The 17,593-nt window shown below is 33.1% G+C and overlaps 1 protein-coding gene across 3 annotated transcripts in view; it reads right to left on the bottom strand.

Moving 5' to 3' along the window:
- The window catches only part of LOC140048561 (uncharacterized), a 55,461-nt gene that overhangs the window by 14,427 nt on the left and 23,441 nt on the right, over positions 1-17,593 (bottom strand). For all 3 annotated transcript variants that reach the window (XM_072093302.1, XM_072093303.1, XM_072093304.1), the window contains 9 exons: positions 13,316-13,418; positions 11,804-11,969; positions 8,299-8,403; positions 7,771-7,902; positions 6,486-6,605; positions 5,675-5,811; positions 2,246-2,372; positions 945-1,037; positions 171-362 (listed from right to left, as the gene is read on the bottom strand). In XM_072093302.1, the coding sequence (XP_071949403.1) occupies positions 171-362; positions 945-1,037; positions 2,246-2,372; positions 5,675-5,811; positions 6,486-6,605; positions 7,771-7,902; positions 8,299-8,403; positions 11,804-11,969; positions 13,316-13,418 (1,175 nt within the window). The remainder of the gene's footprint in view (positions 1-170; positions 363-944; positions 1,038-2,245; positions 2,373-5,674; positions 5,812-6,485; positions 6,606-7,770; positions 7,903-8,298; positions 8,404-11,803; positions 11,970-13,315; positions 13,419-17,593) is intronic.

Below are 17,593 nucleotides of genomic sequence, written 5' to 3'. Positions count from 1 at the left end.
CACATGGTATCGTCAATTTATTAATGTTAAACTTTAAAGCAGTAGACAAAGTGCATTCATATAATATATCAATTTACAAGAGTACAATGTTTAAAGAAGTCATAAATACTGATATAAAAACTAATTGATGCTAAATGTTACAATCTATTCTGGAAAGATCAATAACCTACCTCTTCGTCTCTGACGCCAATTGTCACCCGGATGACGTTGCTGCCCTCGTGTGACAATTCAATAAATTCTAATTGATCAAAGTCGGCGAGATGATGCGTTATGTTACCCTTTAAATGAATCACCTGCATGATGCCGCATTTTGGACCAATCAGAAGGGTTACATCAGCTCTTTTGTCGTCTGATGATGTTGACTAAAAATAAGATAGACATGCTAATTTATAAAACACCTTAAGCTCTGTCTACACTATTCAACTTTATGTGGCAAAAAAATGTGATACTGATGTGCCCAAATATGGTAGTGAAATGCATCATCATGTCCATATATGGGCACATAACATTTTGTTGTCACATAAAGTTCGACAAGGCTTTAGTGACTGTTGGATTTAATAATATCACATTTTTATAGCACCCTTTTCATGAATAAACATGCTCAAAAGTGCTGTACATAATGACTGATTGGACTTAGATGTTACATTTTTCAACTACATGCTTTGTTCCTAAGAGTCACATCCCAGTTGTTGCAAGTATAAGTATTATAATTTCCAGAAATATACTTTGTTTATCTGTGATTATAGTTTACGATTGTGACAACAAACTACATACTGTAGTGATAATTTACATCCAAACTTTTACTCGAAAGCTCTGTTTAGTCTGAAACTAATACAATTATAACTCTTCTAACTTTTAGTTTTTATTACCACTATCTCATTTAAAAACATATTTACGAGTTTGTTTTGTCATATCTAGAACAAGGCGTAGTTAATAAAACTTACCAGTTGTGTGGCATAGTAAAATTTCCCTCCAAATGTTTTTTGTTCACTGATTATCTTCAGATAATGAAGTTTTGTTTGTAATGCTGTTAAATGCTGTTGTGATGAAAATGAAATTTAACAATTAAATTTACACTTTATTTACATTTAATATAAAAATAAAATAATTTAAAGTTTATATTTTTTTTAAATAATAAAATAAGAATAAAAGAATAAGAGTAAAATATTTTATTATTTTAAAACGTAAACAAAAAATATATGCTGTTCAGAGGTGAATCCAGGGTTTTTTTAAACGGAAAGCAATAACATATAATCTTAACAGTTTGTCAAAAAGTTTTTCGTAATTTCATTTTAGTTGTTCCCTAAATCTGTTCCTGCTGTTGGTCTATTTATTGTAGTTGTTGTTGCAGAATTTAAATAATATAATAATAATAGATTTATATAGTGCAAATAAACGATGTCTCTACGCGCTCGACAATAAAGAGAAAGAGTGGAAAACAAAAGGAAGAGAACAAAAAGACAAAAACACCAAGTTAGCACCCAAACCAGAGTATAGGGATACACCATCACCGCTAACTGGGGATCAATGTGTAAGTACCCCAGTTAGCATCGGTTAAGTCTTTTCATGGATCCGGCAGGCAAGAAATGTAATTAACTTTTTATTGGAAAAGGTCTTTACTCAACTTTTATATCTATGTTTTATTTGGTTTTTTTTGGCAGTAATTTGAATAAAAAATAAACAACAATAGTAATGAAACAAAAATGGGTTTATGGTCACTTTCAAAGAAACTATCATTAACGTAGTGTAAATCAAACAAATTGTAAATATTGCCAACAGTTTTAATGTGTTACATTTTGCAGCTATATGATTTAAGTTCTTCTGTAAATGGATTTGACGATGCAGTTTGGCAACTTAAATTACAGTCAACTGCAATATAAATCACACATATATGTGTTTAAAGAGCTGTTTTCAGCACAGATAACTTAAACCAAAAAGAACTTAACACTTTATAGAAACAAATTTCAACTCCTTTAACGTGAGAATTGAACATTACATAGAAATATCTTAATAGTAGACTTATCTAGGAACTATCAATGTCATTTTTATGTTTTTATAGATTTCATGTTGGCTATTAGGGAAGATAACAAACTGATTTAATTTTAACCGTAATTGATATAAATGAAGGATGGGGGGAAGCAGCGAATGGAATAAAAGGACAAAGATGATAAAACGATGATAATGGTGTTGATTCTGATGATTAAGATTATGATAAAATAATAATGATGTAACCGTTCTTGCTCACCTTTTGTCCTGGTGCTGTAAGATTTTGATTTTGTTTTATGTAATGATTAATCATGCGGCGCAACTCCCGTCCTTTCATGTGCTGTATGATAGACTTTGGTAAGAATCGATCCAAACCGCCTTCTCTCCTACAATTTCATCAAAACGAAAGTACCACACCTTTAATAATTTCTAATTTCTTTATTAACCCTAACCTTTTTATTATCAAATTTTGCTATACTAATTTAGCAAGCTGTTCCCAATTCATTGATTCTTTCAGTCAGCCTATATTACATGAAACATTGTAATTTTAAAAAACACTACAATTTGAATTGATACGAGAAAGGAATGATGTTTAACATTTAATAAAATAACAAATCAAATAAATTCAAATCTGCAAAATAATCTAGCACTCATACACTTACACCTAATAAAGAGACACCCTTTGAAGAGGACACTGTCCTGTGAGATGATATACAATTTAGTAGAACCCCTATACAGGGGACACCCTTTGAAGAGGACACTGTCCTGTGAGATGATATACAATTTAGTAGAACCCCTATACAGGGGACACCCTTTGAAGAGGACACTGTCCTGTGAGATGATATACAATTTAGTAGAACCCCTATACAGGGGACACCCTTTTAAGAGGACACTGTCCTGTGAGATGATATACAATTTAGTAGAACCCCTATACAGGGGACACCCTTTTAAGAGGACACTGTCCTGTGAGATGATATACAATTTAGTAGAACCCCTATTAAGGGGACACCCTTTGAAGAGGACACTGTCCTGTGAGATGATATACAATTTAGTAGAACCCCTATTAAGGGGACACCCTTTTAAGAGGACACTGTCCTGTGAGATGATATACAATTTAGTAGAACCCCTATACAGGGGACACCCTTTTAAGAGGACACTGTCCTGTGAGATGATATACAATTTAGTAGAACCCCTATACAGGGGACACCCTTTTAAGAGGACACTGTCCTGTGAGATGATATACAATTTAGTAGAACCCCTATACAGGGGACACCCTTTTAAGAGGACACTGTCCTGTGAGATGATATACAATTTAGTAGAACCCCTATTAAGGGGACACCCTTTTAAGAGGACACTGTCCTGTGAGATGATATACAATTTAGTAGAACCCCTATACAGGGGACACCCTTTGAAGAGGACACTGTCCTGTGAGATGATATACAATTTAGTAGAACCCCTATTAAGGGGACACCCTTTTAAGAGGACACTGTCCTGTGAGATGATATACAATTTAGTAGAACCCCTATACAGGGGACACCCTTTTAAGAGGACACTGTCCTGTGAGATGATATACAATTTAGTAGAACCCCTATACAGGGGACACCCTTTGAAGAGGACACTGTCCTGTGAGATGATATACAATTTAGTAGAACCCCTATACAGGGGACACCCTTTGAAGAGGACACTGTCCTGTGAGATGATATGCAATTTAGTAGAACCCCTATACAGGGGACACCCTTTTAAGAGGACACTGTCCTGTGAGATGATATACAATTTAGTAGAACCCCTATACAGGGGACACCCTTTGAAGAGGACACTGTCCTGTGAGATGATATACAATTTAGTAGAACCCCTATTAAGGGGACACCCTTTTAAGAGGACACTGTCCTGTGAGATGATATACAATTTAGTAGAACCCCTATACAGGGGACACCCTTTTAAGAGGACACTGTCCTGTGAGATGATATACAATTTAGTAGAACCCCTATTAAGGGGACACCCTTTTAAGAGGACACTGTCCTGTGAGATGATATACAATTTAGTAGAACCCCTATACAGGGGACACCCTTTTAAGAGGACACTGTCCTGTGAGATGATATACAATTTAGTAGAACCCCTATACAGGGGACACCCTTTTAAGAGGACACTGTCCTGTGAGATGATATACAATTTAGTAGAACCCCTATACAGGGGACACCCTTTTAAGAGGACACTGTCCTGTGAGATGATATACAATTTAGTAGAACCCCTATACAGGGGACACCCTTTGAAGAGGACACTGTCCTGTGAGATGATATACAATTTAGTAGAACCCCTATACAGGGGACACCCTTTTAAGAGGACACTGTCCTGTGAGATGATATACAATTTAGTAGAACCCCTATACAGGGGACACCCTTTGAAGAGGACACTGTCCTGTGAGATGATATACAATTTAGTAGAACCCCTATTAAGGGGACACCCTTTTAAGAGGACACTGTCCTGTGAGATGATATACAATTTAGTAGAACCCCTATACAGGGGACACCCTTTTAAGAGGACACTGTCCTGTGAGATGATATACAATTTAGTAGAACCCCTATACAGGGGACACCCTTTTAAGAGGACACTGTCCTGTGAGATGATATACAATTTAGTAGAACCCCTATTAAGGGGACACCCTTTTAAGAGGACACTGTCCTGTGAGATGATATACAATTTAGTAGAACCCCTATACAGGGGACACCCTTTTAAGAGGACACTGTCCTGTGAGATGATATACAATTTAGTAGAACCCCTATACAGGGGACACCCTTTTAAGAGGACACTGTCCTGTGAGATGATATACAATTTAGTAGAACCCCTATACAGGGGACACCCTTTGAAGAGGACACTGTCCTGTGAGATGATATACAATTTAGTAGAACCCCTATACAGGGGACACCCTTTTAAGAGGACACTGTCCTGTGAGATGATATACAATTTAGTAGAACCCCTATTAAGGGGACACCCTTTGAAGAGGACACTGTCCTGTGAGATGATATACAATTTAGTAGAACCCCTATACAGGGGACACCCTTTTAAGAGGACACTGTCCTGTGAGATGATATACAATTTAGTAGAACCCCTATTAAGGGGACACCCTTTGAAGAGGACACTGTCCTGTGAGATGATATACAATTTAGTAGAACCCCTATACAGGGGACACCCTTTGAAGAGGACACTGTCCTGTGAGATGATATACAATTTAGTAGAACCCCTATACAGGGGACACCCTTTTAAGAGGACACTGTCCTGTGAGATGATATACAATTTAGTAGAACCCCTATACAGGGGACACCCTTTTAAGAGGACACTGTCCTGTGAGATGATATACAATTTAGTAGAACCCCTATACAGGGGACACCCTTTTAAGAGGACACTGTCCTGTGAGATGATATACAATTTAGTAGAACCCCTATACAGGGGACACCCTTTGAAGAGGACACTGTCCTGTGAGATGATATACAATTTAGTAGAACCCCTATACAGGGGACACCCTTTTAAGAGGACACTGTCCTGTGAGATGATATACAATTTAACTGGCCTAATAAAGGGACAACATATTAAGAGGACAATTTATTGGGTGTTTAAGATGTACACTTATTCAGACTTATTTATATGTAAGTTACTATGAAAATCATAATGATTGTACTCAATGTTTGCTTACTCAATAATTTTCTGTGACACTTTGCTTGTTTGATGATTGCTTAGAACGTGCTGGTGGATATGTAAGGCTGCTAGCCGAACTGCTACATCAAACTTGAGCTCAGAAGCAAAGCGTTCATTTATAACATCATTACAGCACTGAAAAAAGTAGTGAAAGTAGTAGCATTTAGAATAAGGGTAATTGTGGAAAATGTTAATTTAAAAAAAATTTTTTTTTATTTTAGATACTGCATTCAGGGCCGTAGCCACCAGTACGGTTGGCAAAGGTTCAACCTGACAACTTTTTCACAGAAGCCTTTGACAACACAGTGGCTTGAACAGAGATTGTTCCCTTTTCTTACGGAAACCAGACTGCTTTATTTCTTGTGGCTACATCACTAACATTGATACCATTGGGATGGTGCAAAATGTTCATTTAATGTTTGGTTTTGAGAAGTGATTTGACATTGAAAGAAAAACTTTTTTTTTTATTAAGAATGTTTTGGAGGTTTCCAGTATTGAGGTTATTTTGAGAGTTGACTGTACTTTGTAATTAACCACACATAAATCAAGTTATTACTTTTTTAGTACTACAGGGTATATACATTTATTGGAGTATAATTGAACAATAGTTATAATAATAATATATTCTTGTGAACTGTATTCATATGAAATAAAAAAATATATATATCATATTCTTATGTTGTATTCTTAATAATGAAAATATATTAATGTTTCCCCAGCCTATAGATAAAATATTCATGTAAAATAAAAAATAACATATTTTATATTGTGTTGTATAATAAGAGTAACTATATTAATGTTTTCCCAACCTGTAGATAAAAATATTCAAAGGCATTTTCATCTGCTGTGAGGAGATCATATGCATCTTTGGGGACAAAAGTGATGCGAAAGAGACATTTCCAATGCTGCGATCCTGGCCTTGATGCAATCTGAGAAAACGAAAGAAAGGAAGAAATGGATTAAGGGTATATTTAGACTCGCGGCTTAAACGCTGCATCTTATCAATATTTTTTATTGCGGAAGTCAGATATTCATATCATAAAAAATAACAAGAAGCCCTAACCACTGCACTATATATTTATTGTTTATTTTTTCTTTTCTTTGATTGCATTTTCAGTAACAAAGTACTGTCTTTCAAAATGGTCCAGTTACACGGTTTAAAATTAAAGAAAAATTATAACATCTATACAGAAAAAAAATAGCATACATAGGCTTAATTTGAAAGAATATACAAAACAGTTAAAAACAATGCATTTTATCAGACGTTCTTAGGAGAGATTCGAACCTGTGCCCTCGGCGAGCACCTTAACTATTAAAACATGTATTCTTTCCACATTCTGTGTGCATATAGTTAAAATTAAAATAAAAGAAGTAGTAATAAAAAAAATAATACATTTTTATATTTTAATTTGTTCTGCATTCATTTAAAAAAGCAAACATATATTTAGTTAAAAGTAAATATCTCTGATCTCCTCATGCATGGAAAATGACACCTGACCTCTGGGGAAATCATTTAAGTCATCTAAATCTTTAAGAATTCTTTATTAGAATTTTTCGCTTCATGAATTTTCTGTTGTGATAATTTGCCAACAGTTCAAAAAGAAAGCTACTACTTAAATATTTTATGTATCTACTACAGTTTTTGTAGATAAATAGGTCATAATATAATTTAGATGACATTCAACTTTATCTGATGCCAGTATGTTTTTCTAATGACAAAACTCTATTTAAAAAAAAATTATACAGTGTAAAACCTCTATTAAGGAGACACATTCATTTCCTTTTCCCCTTAATAATGATTTCTGAATAGGGATATTCCAAAGGAGGAATATCCCTATCCCACGGTCTCTTTTTTGGTGTTTTCACCTTTGTTGCATTGGGAAAGAATTCTCACTTCTTAAGCTCTGTCTACACGATTATATTTTATGTGACAAAAAAATGTGCCCATATATGGGCATGATGATGTCATATCACTGCCATATTTGGGTATATCACACATTTTGTCAAACTAGTTTGATTGTGTAGACAGATCTATTAGAATAAGTAAATTAGCCAAATTGGCAATTTAAAAAAACATTTTTAAAACATACTAACATTTTGAAGTGTTTCGTTTTCATGAAGTAAGATAAATTTATGATGTGATGTGCTCCGCATGTCTTGCATAACGAGCGAGAAGTACTGCATGCATGTGATGTTCAGTTTCTCCTGTAAAGTGTTTAATACGTCCTAGAAAAAAAATATGAGCGTCATGACCAATGAGCATATTATGAAAATATAAATACATGTAGTAATGAAAGATAGTTACATATTTGACCAAAATATATTTTTAAATGCATAGACTGGAAAATTTAAGTTGAATAATTGAAAGATTTATTAAACGCTAGAATGAGAACAATTATGCATTATATGAATTTATTAATTTAAAAAAAACAAGTCGTGCATCAACTGTATGACTATTTAATATTAATGTTTCACAGCTTTGATTGACAGCTAGTGAGAAGGTATGTTTTTTTTTTGTCATACTTAAACTCCACCGATTTATATATGCAAAGAAACATCCATTCTCCCTCCATACCAAGGTAGTTTGTTTTAAAATTTATGAAAGATGTATATTCTTCTTACCTTAACATTTGTTTTACTGTCATATTTAAATGATTTTGTCTGGTTGTTTTCAAGATAGACTTTCAGAACACTTGGTAGATAAACTAAGCTAGCAGGAACTTTACCCTAAAAAGAAATGAACAATTCTTTTTATTTATTTAAAAAAATATTTTATACACACCCAACAGCGAGCAATTGCACAGGATAACATGTGAATTATCATGCTTAAATTGAGGCTCATTTGAGGCTTAAGCTCAAGCTCAAACTAGTTTGCAAAAAAGTGTAATATGCCCAAATATGGTAGTGATATGACATCACCATGTCCATATATGGGCACATCACATTTTTTTGTCACATAAAGTTTGATAGTGTAGACAGAGCTTTGGAGAGTGAGAGTCAGGATTGAACCATAGTCCTTAGGAAGACAAGCACAAAACCACCAAGATACATGCGAGGTGGGCCTACCAATCTCGAGGTCCTGGGTTCAAATCCTGTCTGTGACCAGGAGGTATTTTCACAAGAAAAATAAGTTGTACAAAAAAATTATGTGAGCAGCTTGTGTGTCTGAACGAATTGCCATCTATTATAGTACAATGATTAAATTCGCTATTGGCAATCTTTTGCAATACGACGAAAAAATAAAAGATAATCTTAGGCTAAACATACAGGTTACAAGAAGTCATTGCTATTGAGTGACATACATTTGGATGAACATCAGGTTCTTATACAGTAACACCCATTAAGGGGACATCATTGGGAATCAACAGAGTGTCATCTTAAAGCTCTTTATGTGACTACCATATTTGGGCATACCACTACTATATTTGGGCATACCACTACTATATTTGGACACATCACAATAGGTAGTTTGATACAGTAGTGTAGAAAGAGCTTTATAAGTATTGGCTGTAATGTTAAATCATATATTTCTCCTGGTTAATTTCATAGGATAGTGACCCCTTAATAGGGGTATCCCCTGTACAGGATGTCTTTTGTATAGGGATGCCCTAAAGGAGGGGATGTTCTGCAAAAAATAGGTCAATGAATTTTATAAAAGTTAATACAGATTAAAGTGAACATACACTTGATAGATTTAATAACTTTAAACTAACATTATAACTAGCATATATTTCTCCTGGTTAATTTCATAGGATAGTGACCCCTTAATAGGGGTATCCCCTGTACAGGATGTCTTTTGTATAGGGATGCCCTAAAGGAGGGGATGTTCTGCAAAAAATAGGTCAATGAATTTTATAAAAGTTAATACAGATTAAAGTGAACATTACACTTGATAGATTTAATAACTTTAAACTAACATTATAACTAGCATATATTTCTCCTGGTTAATTTCATAGGATAGTGACCCCTTAATAGGGGTATCCCCTGTACAGGATGTCTTTTGTATAGGGATGCCCTAAAGGAGGGGATGTTCTGCAAAAAATAGGTCAATGAATTTTATAAAAGTTAATACAGATTAAAGTGAACATACACTTGATAGATTTAATAACTTTAAACTAACATTATAACTAGCATATATTTCTCCTAGTTAATTTCATAGGATAGTGACCCCTTAATAGGGGTATCCCCTGTACAGGATGTCTTTTGTATAGGGATGCCCTAAAGGAGGGGATGTTCTGCAAAAAATAGGTCAATGAATTTTATAAAAGTTAATACAGATTAAAGTGAACATACACTTGATAGATTTAATAACTTTAAACTAACATTATAACTAGCATATATTTCTCCTGGTTAATTTCATAGGATAGTGACCCCTTAATAGGGGTATCCCCTGTATAGGGTGTCTTTTGTATAGGGGTGTCCTAAAGGAGGGGTTGTCAATGGGTCAATAAACATACACATATACAGATTTAATAACTTTAAACTAACATTATAATTAGCCAATTAATTCTACTGTTAATTATAAAGATAATGTTGTTGCTATTATTACTCAATTAAAATGATTAGCTGAAGTGAAAATATTGTCATGCAAACATTTTTCAAACTAGGTCATGATGAAGAATGCATGGACAGGAATAATAATGATGAATAATTTTAAACTAAGTGCAAGAATTATTTTTCCTTAATTTATTAATATCAACGAGATATACTATATTCCCATTTATAATAATTGTAAAATTATGTATTTTATAAAAACACAACTGCGATTAAAATTTTGTTACTTCTGATTAAAATGAGTTAATATTCATCAATCAATTTGTTTGAATAATTTCGATTATAACGATTAACTTTATCTTAAAATTATGTTAATATAAATGTATTTAACCTATCAGCTTGGCAACGGTTGTACAGGCATTTTGTAATATTAAAAATCAATGGCGAGCCATGTGGTTGGCAAGGATGGAGTAGAAACACGTACTACACATATGTTTTATTTGCTGTAATTCTGTAGTAATTGCATCTTTCATCTTTATCATTGTTCAAACTAACTGTTATTAATGTATTGAAATTATTCTGGACAATTTGTTTGATATGCATTCACTCTACACAGGGTTTATCGCAAATAACGTACACGATGCATGATGGGAAGGAATCGGGAGCAACACCACACGATATAAAATCATTATCATATTGGTGACGCTGTTGCTCACAATTCCTTCACATCATGCATTGCTCATGCTATTTGCGATAAACCTTATTAGACCACACACAATTTCAGGGTAGGCTCGGACTGGATACCTTTTTTACCTAGGCTAATGAAATACGCGTATAGGTCTACTGACTATAAAATTATTAGTGAAAGTGTTCTGTTGTAACATGTTCACAGCGACCAGCGGGATAGTTTTCATGGAACGATTTACTTCTATTCATAGATTTTCATAAGCCATCTATATCCACGATTATGAACAGGTTTTACAACTTAATGCCGTTGAGAGAAGACATATTACAAAGTTAATCGCGTTGAGGATACACCACAGTGTACAATAATCCTTGGTGTTAAAAATATCACTACAAATTAATTTGTTTATTACCTCCGCCAATGAGGTTATATTTTCACCCCTGTATGTTTGTGTGTTTGTGTGTGTGAACAGCCTGGAGGCCACAGTTTTTAGCAGATTCTCACAAAATTTGGTCATAATGATCTATGCCCCAAAAACTTGGAGTTCGAATTTGAGGGGAAAAGGTCATAGGTCAAGGTTACAACTAACAAAAAACTATTTTACTGCCTAGAGACCACAGTTTTTATCCGATTCTCACTAAACTTAGCCACAATGATCAATGACTCATCATGTAATTGTGGTTAAATTTTGAAGGGTCAGGGTCGAAGATCAAGGTCCACAAAAAAAAATAAATAAAAAAATAATAAAAAACAAAAAACCCCCAGCGGGACTCGAACCAGCGATCTCAACTGTGAGAGGCTGGATACTTAACATCATGACATATGACAGGACCTTTGGATTGGTAGCCAAGCATCATAAGCCACAACACCAGTCAAGTTTCTTCGGCTACCGTAACTCAAAATTCAACTTCAAAGTCCAATAAATTATTCAAAACATTGATCAACTACCTGAATGGAAGTGACAGCCATGCCTTCTGGAGATTCTGCGAAGCGTACCCTCGTCGGCTTGTTCTTCAGTTTGTGTTTTTTTGTAGCACTCAGAAACGATGATTTCAGACCGGTTTTATCGATGTACGGTTGAATAACAGTCAGTCGTATAGATTCAATTGAATTTCTAAAGATAATAATAATATATATTTTTAGATATGATGAGAAAATGAAAGCGACGTCACTTTTCAGTTTGCTTTAATATTTTTCCACTTTAATATTTTTCCACTTTATTCAGACTATAGTCCAGGAAAACCACTTATTCACAGACTATAGTTCAGCATACCACTTATTCACAGGCTATAGTCCAGAATACTACTTATTCACAGACTACAATACCAGCATACCACTTATTCACTTGATCTAAATTGTGATTTTGACACTTAGAAGTAGCATTATATTAATTTTCAGAACTGATTACAACAATGTCACCTACAAGGCTAGACAAAAAACCTTGTCTAAAGGCTGATTTTTATTTCAATTGTTTTGGCCAATTATTGATACATTTTGGTACCTGGAATTATGAGACAAAAGACCTCGTCATTTTATCTTAATTCTTCTGATGAATGATGTATTGTGCAATAATGCAGTCAATGTGACATTTATTGCAATCATTAAAACATAGAACGTGGCATGTATTGAATTTAAATACATCTAAAAAAAGGGGGTTTTTCTTATAATAATCAATACTTAGTATTCTGATTGAATCTGATATAGCTTCGAGCAAAACTGTAAAATCATGTTTTATTTCAAACATGTATTCTTTAAAAATACATTTGATTTGATTTTATTTGGTTTCAACATATGATTACAAGACAATATGAATATAAACACTTTGCAATCAAATACATTAAATAAGACACCAAGGATAGCCTATAAAGCCGAGAGAAAAATCAACTTAATTCCAATTCCAAACACACATAACAATAATATATGCAGAAGATATACAAGTTAAAAATATGAGACAATAGCAATTGGATGACCTACAGCTTGACCCTAGCATATAGTATTTGTTATCATTTGTTTTTTGTTACATATTATCTATATTACAGAAGAAAGTATAGGATATAAATTTTCAGTTAAATTTAATTTGAGAACATTTTTTAGAGTGTGGAATGAGGAGGAAATTTTCAGCTGAAATGATCACATCCCCATCAGTAAATGTAGCTTTTTTCATCCCTCATGGGGAAATTCAAGATGTAGAGGGGTGGTCGAGTACTATCCCTCTCTTCGAAGAGAAAGGCTATTGTTTGTTTATCCAGGTAATCTAAGGCACAAAATGGACCAGTGTACAAAAATATAATATAACAAATGACGAATGGTGTCAGAGGCAGTATGTAAAAAAAAATGTTTTTCTCAAAAATAAAATATGTTACATTAATTATAAGAAGAGTAAGAAGCATATGTAACGCTACATGATCCATTTTACTTGGATCTCTAAAAATGTTTTTACCAATTTTAAATTTAACCAACCTGATTTTGTTTATGATATATTCTCGATCACTCATCCGAACGTTTTCATCATCTATCCTGCAAATCTCGTCACCTGGTAACAACTTATCCACTGATGGGCCACCTGTTAAATAAACATACGAAAGCATTAATGACAAACCTAAGTATTAATGTCGCCATTATAAAATTAAAGTTTTAGTATTTGTGCCCTCCATTATGAACATAACAATTTACATAGTCATGAAGCCATATAATATTGTGTACATAACAATAGGATTTTTTATTGCATAATATTAACTATTAGGCCTACAATGGATATGTTACGATCTTCCAAATAAACAAATCTTTAAACATACATTTTAGGTATTAGTGTCGTCATAACATAAATATAAACATTTATATATAATACTAGTTGTGTTCCTCTACAATAACAACAGAGTATTTTATGATGAATTTATGATCTCCCAAATAAACCAAACACCAAGGACTTTGCATATGTTTTGTTTCTATCCCCAAGTACAGAATTTGAGTAAATTTAGAAATCTGTCGTAGATGTCTGATGTACAGATTGGTTTGTAGATGCGCACAATAACATAGCCTCATTTTTGTTTAATTTTGGTGTTGGGCCAAACAGGTTTCCGGTTAAAATTCAATTTGCAGTTGTGATGTGTCTTAAATTGGTACATGCAACAACGTGTGTCAAGTTCAAGAAATAAAGGTGTGTGGCACAGTGTGTTGGACCACTGATGAGATTGTGAGTTCGAATCTAATGCTCGCCACATTGTTTGTATCCTTAGACAAGACGCTTTACTTGCCTCTCTCGACCCAGGTGTACAAATGGGTACCTGGTATAAAGGTCAAAAACACAACTGCGCTGATTACTAGCTGTATTATGGGAGTATGATTCCATACGTGTTTGATAAAAAAATGACCAAGGTACAGCAATAATGTGAAGCGCTTAGAGGCTTTGTGCAATAAGTGCTAAAGAAACAAACTTGTGTTGTCTTTCGGGGAAGGCTTATTAAAATCCGAGCTGTTTAGAGAAATACTTCCCCCTCTTCATAAGCCAGCTCGGTCTCTCAGAGTCAACCGCTTTCTAGAAGTACCTCATTGTAAAACCAGCAGACTTAGGTCGTCTCCAGTTCCCACCATGGTGGATATAATTAATAGGCACCACTAGCTCTTTTTTAGATATGTAATAAGTGAATGTTTTTAGGTTTTTTATTCATGTATGTTTTTAATTGTATGGTACGATATCTAATTTTATTAAGATGTTTCTATTTTTATAGCAATTTTAACTAATTTTTAGTCATTTGTAATACATTTCATTTCAGTCCTTGACTGTCGTTTTGTAATATATTTTTATATACCGAATAAATAAAAAAATAAATAAATAAGAACGATGTATTATAGTTGAAATAGAATCGTGGATTCATTTCAATTACTGTAATCAATATGTTTGAATAGCCTACTATGTAATTCACGCAAATCATTATGTAGGCTAAAAATAAATTAAGATATCTAGGATGACATTTATCAATCTTTTTGCTTAAGTCAAGATGCAGTAGAATCCGCCTTTTAGACACCTATTTTAATAAGAGATCCTTTCAATAATGTGTTTTAACACTGGTCAACCCCCTATTAAGGGAACAATCAGTGTAAAAGTATATACAGTATGTATGAAAAATTATGAGTGAACATAAATATAGTTCTCTCTTATTATTGTTTAAAAAAACAAATTAATTCCTTTAAATTATTACTGAATATATACAAGTTTAATATATAGTAGTAATAACATAATATGACATTACATTTAGTTATCTATAGAATAATTTCCTATGAGAAAAGTGTATACAGTACAAATAGTTTCAATGGAAAAGTTAAAAATGTACCACCTCCATGATTAAAAGATAACTATATTTAGTACAATCTTTTTAAATAATATCAATTGTAATCCTTGAAGTGTCATATAAATTTAAGTAATCAACAAGGAAGCATGACCCATTACCATGGTAACATACAACAACAGCGAGGTATTATAAACAAGTATACAAATTAACAATTAGCAACGATCTCAATTTCTAAAATCACAACCAAAGCATGAAAACGATCGGCGAGATTACATCAATGTTTAACATTTGCACTGCTGTCAATGTCATCTCATAAATTGAAATTAAAAGATTCGTTGAATATACAAAGCCGGATACAAATTAATGACTTGTAAAGATTCCGGAAATTTGCAATAATTACTAACTCGTAATTTATAAATTTAAATTAATTATGATGATCATTGATGACAAGGAGTTTACTCATCGTTATAAACTATTTATCTTGTGATTTAAACACCTAAGTCAGGATGGAATCCATCAATTAGTGTAATGTTAAAATAGATTGGCAGTCAGTATGCGTTTTTACATTGTTAAATATTATACATTACATACACATAGTTATTTCATCATGTTTGTAGTATACCAACTTATGATGGTTATCTAAAGGCTATTAACAGATAACTGAAATAATAAACCAAACATCAATCGATCAATCAATATATAATAAGATTATTTTTTTTTAAGCGTTTAGGAAACTGATTCACGAAACCTAAAGCATAGAATATGCGAAACTCACTTAAATACAAAGAATATAAATGTAGAACTAAACGATTCCAATGCTCCCCTATACCATCAATGGTTAAATTACTAAATGAATGAACGAAAAAGAATGAAAATGAAAACTATATATTTATATATTTATATTTCTATATTTATTATTTTTATATATTTAAACATTGTATATTTTTAAAGATATTTTTCTACTAATTAATTGACTATGTACCGTAACTTAACTATTGTATTATTAATTAATCTTCATTTTGCTCATTTTGTTTAATTCTGTATATTTTGTATAATGTTTTTAACTACTCAGTTCGCAATTCAGTTTATACTGCCATGAATTGTTTTATGTATATACTTGATGAATAAAAGACACCGAAATATATATATATAAGCTACCAAACCTGAACAAAACCCACATAGCATTTGTTTATATTTGTAAAGTTCATGTTAACAACATGCATTAAAATTTAAACACTGAATACAAATACAGTGAACATTGGGAAACCCCCCATTACACCCATTAAGTACTGTATGTAACATAAGAACTCTCATCGGGACATCCCTATTCAGAGAACGCACCTAAGAACTAAATACACAAGCACCCCTCCTATGGGTCACTCCTGTTCAGGGGACGCCCTTATTAAGGGGACATTCCTATTAAGGGGATACTTTCCTTTCAAACAAACAAGAGATAAATGTATGTTTTAACACTACATCTAACACTATCAAGGAGACATCTCTATCAAAGGGACATTTCATAGGGTTCCAAAAATGTCCCCTTATAAAAGGTTCTACTATATATAACAAATTGTTGTTCATTTTTAAAAGTATTTAGTAACAAACAACAATAAAAACAGACTATCTATACAGCTGTAATTAAAAACAAAATTTGAAAGATAAATCAATCATTGCAATAAGTCACTATATTCAGCCTTAATAATTGAAAGGATAATTAATATGCATCAACACTATATAATTAGCAATAAATCAAATTCACAATGTAGATCGGAAAGATGTCTAGTTTTATACGGATTAATTATACTGTAACAATAATGCTGATAGAACTGTTGAGAAATTCAACAGTTCTTTTTAGAACTAGATATACTTGGTTGCACCGCACACTTTTTATCAACATTTGATTTCGCCATGCAAACCCTCAATATTTAACAATAATGTTATACAGTACCCCTTCTTTGGGACACTGCTATTCAGGGAACACCCATATTAAGGGGACACTTTCATGTGAAACTAACAAGGAGACATATGTTTTAACATTGTGGAAAGCCTCTATTCTTGGGACACCTATTCAATGGACACTTTGTTTGATCCTGAAGTTGTCCCCATATAGGTGTTCCACTGTATAAAGTTTTCTTTTTAATAAAAATTCAGATGGATTGATTACTTAATATAATGTAATTGTATTAATAGGGAATACCTGCATATTACTGTAACTATCACACAGTGGCGTAACACAGAGGACTGAGGCCTCTGGTTTAATGACCTTAAGTGTTTTCAGCCTTTTTCAACATATTTTAATGCCCGTTGTTTCCTCTGGGTGCTGCTCAGAGGCCCTTATAACCGCCGAGGCCCTTGGGTTTAGCTAGTGAGCGCTCATAACTGTTACACGCCACTGATATTATTATTATTATCTTTTTGTTTCCCAAGCTTTTCCCCTTAATAGAGATTT

The sequence above is a fragment of the Antedon mediterranea genome, chromosome 5 (assembly GCF_964355755.1).
Source record: "Antedon mediterranea chromosome 5, ecAntMedi1.1, whole genome shotgun sequence".
Lineage (NCBI taxonomy): Eukaryota > Metazoa > Echinodermata > Crinoidea > Comatulida > Antedonidae > Antedon > Antedon mediterranea.
The sequence above is the reverse complement of the archived record's forward strand: the minus strand, read 5'-3'. Positions and strand labels throughout refer to the sequence as shown.